Source organism: Saccoglossus kowalevskii, chromosome 3, assembly GCF_978046115.1.
Source record: "Saccoglossus kowalevskii chromosome 3, keSacKowa6.1, whole genome shotgun sequence".
NCBI lineage: Eukaryota > Metazoa > Hemichordata > Enteropneusta > Harrimaniidae > Saccoglossus > Saccoglossus kowalevskii.
In genome coordinates, this window is record NC_140643.1 from 28,886,104 (window position 1) to 28,902,167 (window position 16,064).

Below are 16,064 nucleotides of genomic sequence, written 5' to 3' on the forward strand. Positions count from 1 at the left end.
AAGATGAGTTTTACCGTACTCGACCGTGTTAGCGCCCATGGTTCTGAACTCATAAAATCGGCTTTTTTAGGGGTGTGCGCTTACCCAAGCACCCCCCTCAGAAAAGAGTGCAACTGACAATTTTAATTCACCGTGTGACAGATTGCGGGGATATTACGTATTTGAAAGTTTGAGGGAAAATAAAATTACAAAATTAGGTGCGTTGTCATTGATTCTTACAATGAAGAAACAGAAATGGTCAAATATGCACATTTTATTACAATATTAATTACGTACCACCCGAATTTACGAGCTTAAAAATATTTGAGTCTGTTGGAACACAGTCAAAGTCAAAATCTTCATCAATATCGCCACTGACAAATGTGTTGGATAGTACGCAAACTCTCGATAAAAAGCTCTTTCCGCCACGATGTATTTGCTTTTGACCTGCAGTCAAATGTGTTATCCAATCAAAATGCTGTGTGGTACCGAGACAATTCTTCGGAAATTACCGAATACTCTTGGGTAACGCAATGTGAAAGTGAATTATCGATGTCGAAGTACGATCTGTTTGAATTGATTTTGGCAAATAAACGACATGTTTTTTTTTAAATGGTAACTAGCAATTTTTATCAGTAAACTGAATACAGCATGAAATATTTACCGCATTTTACTTTTATTAACAAGTCATTGTCAAAGCGTAGTTTACGCACGGTTACCGTGGTCTACGCAATCACAACATATTCACGGCGGTCGATATTCACGCTGTATCATATAAAAACGATTACCAGTATCCGTTGAGAAATGATCAATGACCAAGTTTTAAATTAGTGGCATTTTAAAGGGGTGGGCGCTTTGCCGAATGTGACCCCGAATATAAAAATTGCGCAAAAGTGGGGGGTGGGCGCTTGACCGGGCATGGGCACTAACACGATCGAGTACGGTACAATATTCTGTATCTCTGATATGTTGATAATTACTTTACAATTTGTCATATATCAAATGGGAAGTTTACTCAGGTTAGGTTAAAATAAAATGCATTGTTTTCTCAAAACATATGTGATTGTGTTATTTGTTTGCTGTGTATATTTTTAAGGGATTTTACTTCAGGGAATATGCATGTGGCTGATATCTGTTATGTCAGATTAAACACCTATTTTGCTATGTTCACATTATCAAGGTTAAAGTCTGTAATCTTATCTGTACAATTGCTGAAACTAATCTATGATGGTATTTTGTGGTAATGGTAATTTTGAAGGAATTCAGGAATTAATAAACTAATCCATGCATTAAAGACAGTACAACCACTAATTCCATTTAGTTGATTTCCATATAGTTACATGTATGTTCTGGTCATCCACTACCTCAAAGGACAGAAATGAACAAAGTCTTTTTTGTGGGTAAACATGGATAATTTGCATGCATATTAAGTGACAATTGACTAATTTACATAAAGTAAAAATTTCACCCAAAATATGGGTAGGTAGGATTAGTGTAAAAAAAGTATTTATTTTTTTCGTCTCGTCCCAATTTTCATGCAATGCATATCCGTGAAATAAAATTCTGGTGTTCCTATCCCGCTAGGACTTTGGTTCTCTGGAAAAACATTTTGATATATCTGATATGAGTATTACCGTCATGGACATGAATATTAATTTCATGGTAATGCATTGCATGAATATTCTTATCCCAGACTTGTTCCCTATAAAAGCATTTGATACAGGTATATGCAATATATTTTATATTATTAAGGATAATGAAGATTCATGCTGTCGTAAATTACCATGAAATTAATATTCATATCAGAAAGTTTTTTTGGAATATCATATTTGAATTTGATATATCATATGTGTTAAAATTAATGAATATTCATTTTTTGATATATTTAATATCGACACTGCGGTGTGATATTTAGGGTGTATTCCACTACACACCTTAACTAATTATCATTAGTGGTGATTTTCCCTTCAATCCAGCATTAACAGAACAGGCTTCGCTGTGACACAGGTTCACTGTTTTCAACAAATTTAGTCAAAAATGGTAATTTGTGTTAAAGCATTTTTCACCGTTTGTACAGAAAATCACCTAAACTAGTAAAATGTACGATTTATTTCCAAGGGTTTTTAATTTTCCTAAACAATTCCAAATTTGGGATTACTTATACATGAGCTTGTGAAATTGTATTTGGTCCAAATACTGAGATAGATTCTTTTTTAATTCAATATTGCACTGCGAGTGCCGCTCACCGAGGCCAACTCCTAGACACGGTACATTAAGGGACATACCATACTCGACGGGGTCGGGGACCGATTAACAATTGCATCATGTGTTTACAAAAGTGGTCTGAGGTTTACGCTGTAGATTATGGAGAAGGCCATTCCGCATATAACTTAGCGTGCAAGATAAATGCGCGTATTACCACGACTCCTATAAACTGATCTCACCGACGGAACAAACGCCGCCACATTTGATGCCGGTCGAGTTTTACTACAATAAGTCCCACGACCAATAAATCATTTGTATGTTCTTGACTTCGTCCGTCCATCCACGACTGCACACATGTCATGGGTCTCTCGTGTCTGTCTGTCTTGGTTTGGGAATGTTCGCAGCATAATGCAAGATACCTACCTTCAGTTACTTCCAACAGTTTTATCTGATCCTCCCCTTCTATTCTGATTCTTTGATCCGGTGAAAGAATCGCCTGTAAGCTCTCCAACAGTACCCCTTTTAGCGATCGACTAACTGGATCCGTCACTTGCTGCGCCGCCATGTTGAGTAGAGGTGGTACTGTGCGCTTGCGCACATTTGTTGGCGCCAAATTCGCACGCATTCCCGTGTTGTTTTATTCCCCAATTTCGTTAAGGATACGGACCCGTCTCATGGAAACCACTTATGTAATTTTTGTATATTTTAGCAAATTGCATTGCGTCTCAATGCTATCCAGATCATACTGAGATACCGGAACATACTGTAATACAGATGCAAATTGGTTGCGTCCAGAAATTATCATCAACATTTTACAGCGTAAGACCTGTATTTTTAAGGTCTATGACTAAATCTGTAATCGCATTCAGACATATACACCTAGTCGCGCTCTTAAATCTGCCGACAAAAAGCTTTTAATTACTAGTACTATAAGAACCACCAAGGATAATCAAATGATTTACAGTCAACTCGTCCCAATTCACATTCGTCCCACAAGTCGATTGGTCCCAAATCATATTCGTCCCATTTCAGGTCAATTCATATTCGTCCCAAGACACTTTCGTCCTATTGACTTTGTTCGGCCTTACGATCTTTTGCAGAAATAAAATAAACAACTTTTACCATGTTTACCATTTTCGGCACAATAATTAAACCATAATCAGGAAATATGAATTACTTGATTTTACGGATTAACATAATGCAAGCGTAATACAATAAATGAATGGGATTCAGTTTTCGGAGTGCTGTAGTGTACACGATGAATGCGTGACCACGATTAGATACAGTTAGTTGTTCGGGTTCTGTTGCGCGTATTATTTATATCGTATGGCAGTCGCCCATTTTCTCTTGCTGCGCCAAACTATCTACCACTGGAAGTTAGACATCATCATTAGGACACATTTATTTTCAAAAGCTACAGCGACTTTGAGTGTAACATGTACTGGCGCTATATAAATACATTGTATTTTTGATAGATTGATTGACGTATTCACCTTTCGTGGTGAGAACAGGTAACTATCCAAGAAAAACACGCACAAAATTAGAAACTCGAGGGCCGAACTTGAAATCAATTACCTAATCTCATAAACTGAATCTCAATGAAATTGATTGCTGGGCATGCGCGGATTTGGGGGAGGCGCACCAGCCCCTCCCATGTTCGGCTGGCAAAAAAATGACAAATTAAATCAATTGACAGGCCTTTGCCACGTCATGTGCAATCTACTACTTAATCTCTGTGAAATCAGTTGCTGAATCTCAGATAAATCCATTACTGAATCTCAGTGAAATGATTTTCTGAATCTCGATGAAATGATTTACTGAATCTCAGAAAAATCTACTAGTTACTGGATCTCAGTGAAATAAATCATGCATGTAAGTGAAGTCAATTTAAAATATGCGTCTCGTTCGATAGCGACGCAAATAACCAATACTATCTACATTTATATTATTGGAAAATATGCCAAACCAAAGTTAAAAAGTTCATTATTCAGCAACTTGGAGTCAAAGGGGTGATCGTTTTTCAAGCGAGTCGTCCTAAATTCAATCACAGTCACTCTACTAGTAGAGTGACTGTGATTCAATTTAGAGCATCGCAACTGCAGTTGGAAAAAAATAAACATCCCCACAGTCCGCCAACACCAAGTACACGATGTAGTACTTTATACAACATCATTGCTCGTTACTGTACGCACGTGGATTCAGTAACAGACGTCCCGTACTGGAGTTTACCGTGGTACCCAGGCGTTCGCGTCATATGTAAATTTATGCTAATTATCGGGACACGCAGTGCCGGGATGATTCGAATCCTTGACACATACTGCAGATTGCTGACAAAACAAACCGACAAAACTGAGATATCCCCATGTCAAATCTTGTGAATGTTGAGTAAGGATAACTCGAGGTAGGTATACAAATGAAATACTATTCTTACATAAACACTTTTATTACAGATTATTACAAATGTACTTCAATCATTGATTTATCGCACCGACGTATTTATCAAGTAGACGTGAATAAATCCCGGGAATAAATTGACGCATACACATACCCAATAACCGCGATGTATCTCCGGGGATGTACCACATATAAATATTGAACGTTCAACGTTTTATCTACCAAAGAACAAAACTCGTAATATCGTTTTATTCGTTTCGATGCGTTTCTAACGCCATTTGTAAGCAATGATTTCGGCGCGTACTCGTGCGCGGCGACGAATAGAAATCTAACGTAAATTACGATGAACGCTGACATTCCGAGTCAGCCACGAACACCTTCAAACAGATCGTTCGAAAGCTGAAATCATATTCTCTCAACAATATAACAGCTCAAATATCAAAAATATTATTTATAAATTATTGCAATATTTAAAATATCACAATTTAATTGTCATTTCAATTTTGTCATTCACAACGAATTACCAATACTCACAAGCACAGTAAAATCTGAATGATACTCCAAAGGTATGTGCAAAAAACAAATATTTTGACATAAAATACGCCATAAAGAAAGCAAATAAACAAAAAATGTTTGATGACCCTTATCAATTACCATCAGTTTCTCAGGTATACGTGGATCAATAATCAAACTTGGCATTGACGTCACTCATGGTGGGTTACTCAATCAAATGACCAACTGGCGACCATGTTGCTCCTATTTCCTTGTGTAGACTTCCCATTTTTGGACATGTTTTGACCGATTTTGTTTGCTTTTTTTGTTTTTTTATGATTTTTGACAGTTTGGTGGTTATTTTCTTTCCCTAAAACACACACAAAAATGTCACACGCTGTTACTCAGGCAATTGCTTTTAAACTGGATAAGAACATCGTACATTATGGGTTACTGTTTTGTTTTGTGATTTGATTCAAACTGGTCGACTTAGGTGTCCTTGCCCATATTAGGATAAGCTTTAACTGCTTTTGGTATGAACAAAACACAAGATTTTTTTGTTTTGTTATTTGATTCAAAATAACCTACCTATTTATGTGTGGGTTATACAATTCTGTAAGATATGAGAACGATTCTATTCCTAAATACTATTCAGACTGAAGAAAACGTGGCGAATGTGCCATTTGTATTAACACCAAATTTTTAACATGCTAAATACTTCCATACTCAGGCAATTGCTCAGGCAATTGTTACTCAGGCGATTACTTTTAAACTGGATAAGAACATCGTACATTATGGGTTACTGTTTTGTTTTAACATATTCGAATCCTTGACACATACTGCATATCTTGACACATACTCTCAGTGAAATGATTTTCTGAATCTCGATGAAATGATTTACTGAATCTCAGAAAAATACTTTACTTTACTTTACTTCCTATGTCGACAGCAACTATGGTTTTAAATACTTCCATAGTGTATAATTGACACACTAACTAAACTGTCATTGACAGAGACTTGTCTCACATGAGATAACACTTGGCACTTGCAAACTGTTTTGTACTAATTTGGATTTATTCTGAATATGTTAATTAGCTAACTTGCATACCAATAAACTACTTTCAGCATGTCGTCATGATGGGCAAATGTATACTGATTTTTTTTTGCTGTTGTGTGCATTGACTGATAATTGTTTGGTATCCTCGGCGATCATTCGCAAGAGGCGAATACAGTAATCTCCATCTGAGTGTCATCGCTTTGACATAATAGCAATAATTGTTCAAATCCAGAAACTGCATGTTGTAATAGTTGAAGACATCTGAAACCCTGGTCCGTTGTTTTGATTAACTGTCACGTAGGCGGTATGTCTGAGCTATGATTGTTTATTCTTATTTCTTACAGTCAGGTCTTGCGGCCGGGTCAGGTGTGTGCTAAGTTTGAATGGGCTAGCTATTTCCAGTTCTATTGCAAACATACACCGAACGCTCCAACTGCGAACTGCTTCGCGCTGACACAGGTAACCAGTTGAAATATACACAAGGGAGTGGATATGTTATTACTATTATAGACTAATAATAACGATTTATTATTAAATAATGTAATTATAACTCCTCTCCCTTATTGTGCGCTACAAATGAAATGGGGTACTATTAATCCACGAATTCCTGGCTCAACCATGTGTTTTTATTAGTGCTTCATGGATGCTTCATGTAAACGAGCCACAGTGATAAGACACTGTTTAGACTACCTTATTTGTTTACAACTTTTGACGCTATGAACCACGTGAATCGAGCATTCGTTGTGTGCATGACCGAGTTGTTTGATGAATACAACGAACCTGTCATCAAAACAAGTTTCATTTCACTGAAAATGCGGTTGCCAAAATAAAAGATCAACTAAGCTGTAAATATTTAGACCGATTGTGAGTTGAAAATAATACGGCGTGATAAGTCAATGTCAAACGCTCAGAACGGCTGTTTTCCCTACTCGATATACAAGTATGCCACGTCATGATGAATGCATCTCGATGACTCAGGCGTACCGGTTCCTCCAGTCATGTGACCATACCAACACACGATGGCTTCGAAATATCGGCAACAGAAACCGTACCCGTATCACGGCGAAGATCCTCAAGCGCCCCGAGGAGGGGCATCAGCCATACCTGTGAATTCAAACACGGGAAGTACTGCCAATAACAGGTGATGAATCTATCGTTATTTCCAGGGGTTATTTTGACAGTGCACTATGCTGCCAACTTACTTCACAATAAGGAGTGTATATACAAGTCGTGTTTGCAGTTCACATAACATTCCACACTCGTCTTGAGAAGTACTCTATTGGGTAACTAAGAAGACGTGTTCCGTAACAGACTATTTGCCTGAACCAGTGATATCTCGACATATAAAACCATAGACTATAGAACACATGATAAACATAACCTCAGGCTGACCTCAGGCCGACCTTTTAGTTGAACTCTTATTACAACTAATCTGCATAATGCTAAGCTTTCGCAACTGCTAATAGCGCGCGATTGGTTTATAATCACACCTACACTGATACAAACGTCATAAATATGACGTCAAGCAATGACGACACAGCCATTATGCTCAGGCGACCGCCATGATGACCTAAATCGCTTCGAGAGAACTCGTCGTACTCGCAACAAATGTGTTAAATGTGCTAGTGTTACGGTTTATTTATTACAGTGAACAAAGTTCAAGTGTACACCGAGAAGCAAGTGACAATTCAGCAATGAATAGAGATTATCCGGGAAATATTGATGCAATAGGCAGCGAATGGACAAACTATCCGAACCAACCCCCTCCTCCCCCGTACCACGATATCCTAGAACCCCGCTCGCTGGCTTCAGGTGTAGATCCGGCTGAGGTATAGTGCGATTACGTATTGTTTCTTTCAGACTAGTTTTGTGTTGTGTGTTTTACTTGACGATCATATTGGTAAGCGCCTATAACATTTTATGGGGGGGGGGGGGCAAGGGTTATTTTCGTTCAACGTAATTGCAATATTTTTTTGTTCGTACAACGTAAATACAAAAAATAAATTCCGTAATTCTGTAATCACAGGCTAGACATACAACGTAATCAATCAAATTTTTTTTTCGTACACTGTGAAAATGTGTCATTTTTCTCGTACGTACAAAAATTCAAATCCAAATAAAAAATCGTAAAGCATAATCCAGGGAAATTACATTTTAGAAACTGTAAAACGACTAGATGACACAATTCACTACAAAATTGAATGTCAAGACGTAAAAGGCCCTCTAACCGAATGAAGAGCATTACGAGGGTAATATGCGCACGGCGCAGCAATGGTGGAGAATTTGAGTCGGAGAACTCTTTGGACCATTCAATGTTACATTTGTTAACACTGTAAACTGTAAAAACGTCTTTTTTTTTTCTTCGTAAATTGTGAAAAGCCCTTTTTATTTCCCGTAAAACCGTACCAGCTTACCCCCCTTACCTCCCCTCTTTTATTGACGTATAGGCGTTGTTAAATTTAGACGATACATTTCAGCTTAGCTTTACCATGTCAAGTGACTCACTGTTGAATGTACATATGCATACAGTCTGTCACCCTACTTGAATTTCTCATTAGAGTGATTTACAGTTTGTGCAGTTATTGTAACTTTGGTTGTCATATGGCTTACTGGGTTATCCTTAGGAAAATGGATAAACTATTAGTTACGAAATTCACTCGTAGTTCGGAAAACCATTAAAACTTGCTTTACCAGTAGCGGTGGTGTTCAAATATCTCAAATATTATCAAGCTGGGCGTTATTTGTAGTCAATATAATCTACCAGTATGCTACATGGACATGTAGGAAGTCCGATACAGCAGTACGCCCCCTCCGATCCCCGAACGGAAAAAAATTAGCTTTCGTATTGTTTAGTGGCCCACCATTATGTATTCAGAATTATCTTACAGGCTGTTCATCTTACTGCTCCAGCGGGGTATGAATATATGGGAGCACCGTTGCAGCCACCCAGCTATGATGAAGCAATACTTTCCGAACCTCGACAGGAAAACCAAATGAGGTAAAATGTGATAATCGATATTTGCAATATGAACCAGATATATCAGTATTTTTTTGGATAGTCCTGACAAGAGATCTGTTCCTTACATTATTATGCTGGCCATGATTTGTTTATAGTACTCGTGTCTTGGAAATGATAATGACATCACCATTTACCACCATAACTGATAGTTTTAGCTTTTATTACATTTGTAAGTTTTATTAAGTTTGTGGTTTTGATGCATATGTGGGTGAAAGACTGCGAGAAATAACCGGTTTTTCAATGCGGATCATCTTTGTTTCTACTTCGATTTAAATTAATTGGTCATTGGTAGAAGTTTCAGTGTTGGCAGTGGTTGAAGGAGTGACATCACAGACATCACATGATAACTGTTCCCCGACACTTATTTTATTTATATCAGCATTGAACACATCTGTACGGCGTGACTTGTAGTATGCATACACATTATTTAAATGACACTATTTTGCTTTCATCTGCAAGATTTCCCACTATAACTGACGACGATGTACGTGATGCGTTGCTACGTTACATTGACCATGATGCTTGTTGCTGGGGAAGAGCTGCTGCCGTTGAAATGAGTATCAACGATATACAAACCAACAGTGCTTTTCACGTAAGGCCGATGCCTCTTTTACTCTTTTAACTTTTTACTCTCAGCTGGGATTATTGGACGGCGTCCATGTACTAGTTCTCAACTTTCAATGCGAACTGACCACATATGATGGAAGTACGTGTTCTGTTTTGTCTGTAGTACACCCTTGAAACCTTTGCTGAAAGCAGAACGACAAGTTGGGTTTTTGAACCGTATTTTGGTAAGTATCTACCTATTATATTTATTTTTAAATATTCGCGAATAAATAGTGTTTTCATCAGCATATTAGTTTATTTTATTTTCCATGTTAATTGTGGTTATGCCACACTGAATGTGATAAGTACATGCTGATTGTGACTGAATAGCATTCAGTTTCCACCAATAAAATATCAATATCCATCATGTCTGATTCGTCTGATACACTATTAACATCAGGGAACAATTGTATACTTTAGGCCAGGAGATCGAATCTGTCGACGGTTACACGCCTCCGGCTCCCTGGGACATCAACGTACAACCTACCGATACATTTAAAGATGGTCGAACGTTTTTGGAAGTACCACACACAGCTACTGTCAAGGTACCGTATATATGTGACGTTTTCAAAGTTCAGAAAACCAATGTGTTTTATTTATTTATAATTAAAAGCCAACCGCTGGCTATGAAAAAAACGAGATACGCCATCTATATTTGCAAAAAATGTGATTTTATCAGGTGTAATATCTGAATTGAACTAATTTGTACATATTATACCCTCTCTCAGAATTGCAACAAATGCAGGGGCAGTGGAAGGACAACGTGTGTCACGTGTCGAGGTGTAACATTGGTAAGACCCTACGGGGAGATTATAATGTTTGTATGTTACAATGTATAATCTCAGATGATTTAAATCAGTTCAATGAAATGCGTAAAAGTAAAATGTTTACCAGTTGCCATATGCAGTCTGTTATTATAGCTCAATGTCTCCTTTATATATAGCAACCATGTACTTTTTGTTCGGGGAGTGGCCATACATCAAAATATGAGGCCAGTGGTGGCGCTGTTAGTGGAAGCCGCATTTGTGGTTCGTGTGCAGGGACGGGCCGTCGATCGTAAGTCATTTTTGTTTCGTACGTTTGTTTTTATCTCTGTGACATTTTGTTCACGGTTATATGGGTATACTGGATAGAAATCTGGTTTACACAATATTTACCGTATTTGCTTTCAGATGTCTTCCCTGTTCCGGTGTCGGCACTCAACCCTGTAAAATTTGCAAGGCAAAAGGGCGACTGAAGGTCTACGTGAAACTTACTATTCGCTGGTGAGTACAGTTTATTGCCGATGTTTTGAGATGTCAACTACACCAATCTTCACAACGTAATATTCTGAAGCAGATGACATATTTGTTTAAAGAACCAGTATTCATAATTTCATAATTTAGCTTAAAACATTGCAGCACACAAAATATGAAATAGTGAACTTCGAAGAAAAGCATGTGCATTGTATTACTGGTACGTACTACTATTTGAAAATGTATGTGCAAATTTGTTTAGCTCACTATACGATTAAACTTTTGTCACCTTTCAAAAAATACATTTTGACATAACAATTGTAAATTATTATTATTAAACTTTACTTCAGGATAAGAGTAAATATATAAACACTTTCTCATATCAGAAAACATTTGTAATACCAAAAAAAATACATTATATTTCTATACAAGTTGTGATATTTAGAAAAATACGTATCTGAGTTGAGAACTACTTTTAAAATCTTGTTCTTGCTCTTATACAATTGCACATGGAATTTATATTATTTATTCCCAAAAAAATTTACTTCGGTAGTGCAATTTGCAAACTTACGAAGAAGTATAATAGCATGTGTATATTTGACCCAAAATTATGCAAAGATTATAGAAGAATACATTTGGCAACAAAATTATGATGCTCGAAAGGTAACATCGACTGTTAAGCACAACATTTAAAAATGTATTAATGAAAGTTGTGTTTATTACATAACGATTGCTAGTGAATCATCTATGTTTTAGTGTGTGAAAGGTTACATATTACCATAACACTTCTCCGTACCTCTTTAAAAGCCACGGTTTGTAATGATGATGCAATATTTTATACATTTGTATACAGGAAAGTGCACAAAGACGACCATGTTGTGGATGGCACATCGGTAATTCCAAATGATCTAATTCGCCATGTCCAAGGTGATACCAGCTTTCAAGAAGAAAAGCAAAGAGTAAGTTAATATTTCGATTGAACATATTTCGGGAAAACAATTGCTTCTATATATATGACTACAATATCAGGGTTATATTGATTATGTATATGTGTGTTACTAAAACTAAGCTGGTTGTTCTTGATTGGTAGGTGTCTCCAATTGTATCATTCCCTGATATTAACGTGAATAATGCATCCAGACAACTCGTAGAAAAACATAGAACTTCTTTTCCCATGGAAAAAATATTGAAGCAGGTAAGTTTACATGTACACTGAAAATTCCGCTGTTTAATATTAATGCACGCACTTTATTATCAACATTTCATCCAACTTTTGACAGTGTTGTTCAGCATACAAATATTGTTAAATGTGCCGTTTTATAGACAATCTCGTCGGCTGTTCTAACTTGTTTGTTCTCACTCTTTGCAGCGTCACAAGATTCGTATCGTACCAATTACGACGGTTCAATCTCACTGGTCGAGAGAAGACTTCAACTATTACGTCATCGGGTTTGAAAAACAGATCTATGCGCCAGAGTACCCTCTAAGAAACTGTGGCATGTGTGCCATACTGTGACGTGTCAGAGTCGTGTATAGTACTGTGACGTCAGAGTTGAAAAGGGACATGCATATTTTCGTCAACTGAATAATTATTCAAATATAGCAGTATGCGAGTTGAAAGTCATGGATCGTAGTACCGCGGTGTTTCACGTCGAATTAAATATTGAAAACAATGTCAAGAAACACTAAACTGTTAATGCGTCACTGGTTGTCATCATTTTTGTTCTTCACTTAGAAATTATAGTAAAAGGTAAAACAAATCGATGAAACACTCAAGTTTATATAAATAGAGGACATTTCACCAATGTTCATACAATACAAAATCTGATAGCCTGTTTATCCCATATATTAGTTTCATACCTTTAAAAACGCAATAATTAACGGTAAAAAAATAAGTGTTTATCTCATTTGATCGGGGACCAAGATTTACCTTAATTAAAATAAAAAACGTTTATTTTTTAACCATTATTATATTTAAGGTTTCGGTATGCATTGGTAGCATTATTACCAATTTTTCTGTCCAGAATTCGCAAGAAATATTTCCACTAGACAGACCGCACGGAAAGTTTGGTATGCGGCTTAACGCCTAATATTCGTATTCGTTCGGTATTTGGAAAAGAATTTAATGATTGCGTGATGATATCTATTGTCGATATTGTGTATCTACAAATTTAATGTAGTAATGGACAATGTTGCGCTCATTGCGAAATCCCGCGTTGTGCGTGAAATGGAACGTAAAAACAGGACAAACGAGGGTCATGACGTCACATTGACGTAAAAACATCGCGTGGGATTCGACAAACCCGAAAGTATTTTGTAGGTATGATTTCCACGCTTAATAATTTGATGATGGTAAATTTTGCAGAAGTAAGTTCATCTCAATGCCATATTTCACTCTGGATGCATTTCGACATTGAACTATAAAATTCAATTTCAAAATTAAATCATATCATTTTTGCAGCAGATGTTCGTTCCGCGCCTTTCACGCATTATGTGAGATCTCGCAGTAAACAGAAAATCGTATATGCTTAAATAGAGTAGCGCTTATTCACGTCACCAGACAATACTTACGAAGCAAGACGCCTGGCTGCTAGATATGACCATTTACAACTATTTAAGCAGTTACTAAATACTTGCATTAAACAGTTCTTTTGAAACAATTGTGTCTGTCGAATTTGTCCACACTCGTTCATACTGCATAGAGTATCCAGACCACTCATGGTCACGTGCATCATTATTCTGAAATGTACATTAATCACTAACACCTATTGTTTGTATGCAAATTAGTAAACCTTCGCTGTTACAGTAATATTCATCAAAATACTGCGGAAATAGAATCAGTTCGACATGAGCAGCGTGCAACATTTTGTGTCGTTTGGTGGTTTACTGAAACAATTGGAGGCCTATCAAAGGTATCCTAATCAGCTGCAGTGCCTTCTCTACACACTATTTTGCAACCTTCAGATTTATTATTAGTCCCCGTTCGGACGTAGTCCGAAAACGGGGACTTATGTTTTGCCCTGTGTGCGTGCGTGCGTCCGTCCGTGATCACCTGTATCTCGAACATGCATGGACCGATTAAATTCAAACTTCACTCGTACATCACACATTATATGGGACATATGCACATGCATTTTTTTCATGATCCGATTAACGATAGCCGAATAGCGGCCATTTTAAGGCCGAAAATGCATCAAAATCGCACATTTTCACCATTCCGGACCCGGATCTCAGTTATGCATGGACGGATTTTTTTTTTGGATCGGGTTTGAAATGGCCGACTGGCGGCCATTTTGTTTTAAAGAATTCAGTTCTGGATCCGTATCTGAGACATGCTTGGATTGATAGAGTTCAAACTTCACACACACAAGGTACATCATGTCACAAATATGTATGTGCATTTGTTTCATGATCTCATTAACGATAGCCAAATGGCGGCCGCTTTAAGGCCGAAATGCATTGAAATCGCACATTTTCACCATTCCGGACCCGGATCTCAGTTATGCATGGACGGATTTCGTTCAAATTTGGTACATACATTAAACATAATAGGACCTTGATGCACGTCATTTTTTTTCGGATCAAGTTCGAAATGGCCGACTGGCGGCCATTTTGTTTTAAAGAATTCAGTTCTGGATCCGTATCGACATGTCTGGATTGATCAAGTTCAAACTTCACACACACAAGGTACATCATGTCACAAATATGTATGTGCATTTGTTTCATGATCTCATTAACGATAGCCAAATGGAGCGCTTTAAGGCCGAAAATGCATTGAAATCGCACATTTTCACCATTCCGGACCCGGATCTCAGTGATGCATGGACGGATTTTGTTCAAATTTGGTACATACATTAAACATAATAGGACCTTGATGCTAGTCTCTTTTTTTTTTCGGATCAAGTTCGAAATGGCCGACTGGCGGCCATTTTGTTAAAGAATTCAGTTCTGGATTCAAACTTCACACACACATGATACATCATGTCACAAATAGATATGTGCAGGTGCATTTCGGTCATGATCTGCTTTGAATGTATATGTCACTCAAATATGAACGGAACGGGGACGTGTCACTGACAATGACTTGTTACATAAGTTGTTTCAAGACTTTTATATTCACTTTGGCCATGCAAAGAGATCGTGCTTTATTTGCATCCATCCATCCATCCTAAATCTAGATTCTCAGTGGACAATGTTGTAATAGTAAACATTTTCGACTACTGCCCCCTCCCAATTAGAGACTATAAATCAATGTATGACAATTCCTGGTATACTCTGAGCTACATGTGAAACCTATTGATGACGTCAATTAACGACTACTAAGTATAACTTCCCCCACGGACAATAATGACATAAACATCCCATCCGTGTAATGCTATCGTTATTGGATGCTTCTATCCGGTTCTACTGATGTTATAATCACTGACCAACGCGCAGTGTACACGCCAACAATTGCTTGGTGCGTTCGTGAATTACAATACACAGGATACTTTCCTAAAAAGTGGAGATGTATCGTCACTTACTTTAAACAGTGATAAATGGATACCCTTTTTACAATATGTTGCCAACAATGTTACATACTTTAACACAGGCATGGATTGTTGCACAATGGGCAGAATATTCATGGAAGACATACCCCCCCCCCCACCACCACCACCTGCCCGGATGGCTGGGCGTCTCTTCTTCTGATAGGACAGATGAAATCATTTTCGCAATTCGCAGTGTTTAGGATGTCGTACTTTACCTATAATACTTTGCTGGAGAATCAAGATGGTGGTCTACATGATATGATGATACTGATGAAAAGTTGAGTACTAGTAACTAGGGAATGAAAAGTGATATGAAAAAACTGTAAACTGCATCTTTCATTGGGTAGGGGTTATATTGTTTGCTTAGAATTTTTCTTTAACAGAAAGATGCATCTCATTTATTCTTGCTTCCCCGTCTTATTGTTGTTTTTTTAATCTACCCCCCAAAAAACCCAAGGAAAGGCTAAAACTCGAAATAGCGTTCGCGATAATGGAAGTTGATCGCGAAATGTTTTTGCGATCATTACATTATTTCACAATGTTAGCTG

The 16,064-nt window shown here is 37.3% G+C and overlaps 2 protein-coding genes across 3 annotated transcripts in view; one reads left to right on the plus strand and one right to left on the minus strand.

The window, feature by feature from the left end:
* LOC100369939 (importin-9) overlaps positions 1–2,756 on the minus strand; it is a 31,869-nt gene extending 29,113 nt beyond the window's left edge. Inside the window, exon 1 of the mRNA XM_006822482.3 lies at positions 2,608–2,756. Within this exon, the coding sequence (XP_006822545.1) occupies positions 2,608–2,749 (142 nt within the window). The 5' untranslated portion in view covers positions 2,750–2,756. The remainder of the gene's footprint in view (positions 1–2,607) is intronic.
* Positions 2,757–6,445: 3,689 nt separating this feature from the next.
* On the plus strand, positions 6,446–13,647 carry LOC102806685 (protein SSUH2 homolog). Of its 2 annotated transcripts, none has more exons than XM_006822481.3 (12): positions 6,446–6,586; positions 7,776–7,956; positions 9,016–9,125; positions 9,606–9,738; positions 9,877–9,937; positions 10,173–10,297; positions 10,481–10,543; positions 10,696–10,808; positions 10,925–11,017; positions 11,841–11,946; positions 12,078–12,182; positions 12,357–13,647. In XM_006822481.3, the coding sequence occupies exons 2-12, from the start codon at positions 7,822–7,824 to the stop codon at positions 12,501–12,503; spliced, it is 1,191 nt and encodes a 396-aa protein (XP_006822544.2). In that variant the 5' UTR covers positions 6,446–6,586; positions 7,776–7,821; the 3' UTR covers positions 12,504–13,647. The 2 variants fall into 2 exon arrangements, with proteins under 2 accessions (XP_006822544.2, XP_085353123.1); XM_085496997.1 differs by lacking the exon at positions 6,446–6,586 and adding an exon at positions 7,111–7,268.
* Positions 13,648–16,064: the final 2,417 nt, after the last annotated feature.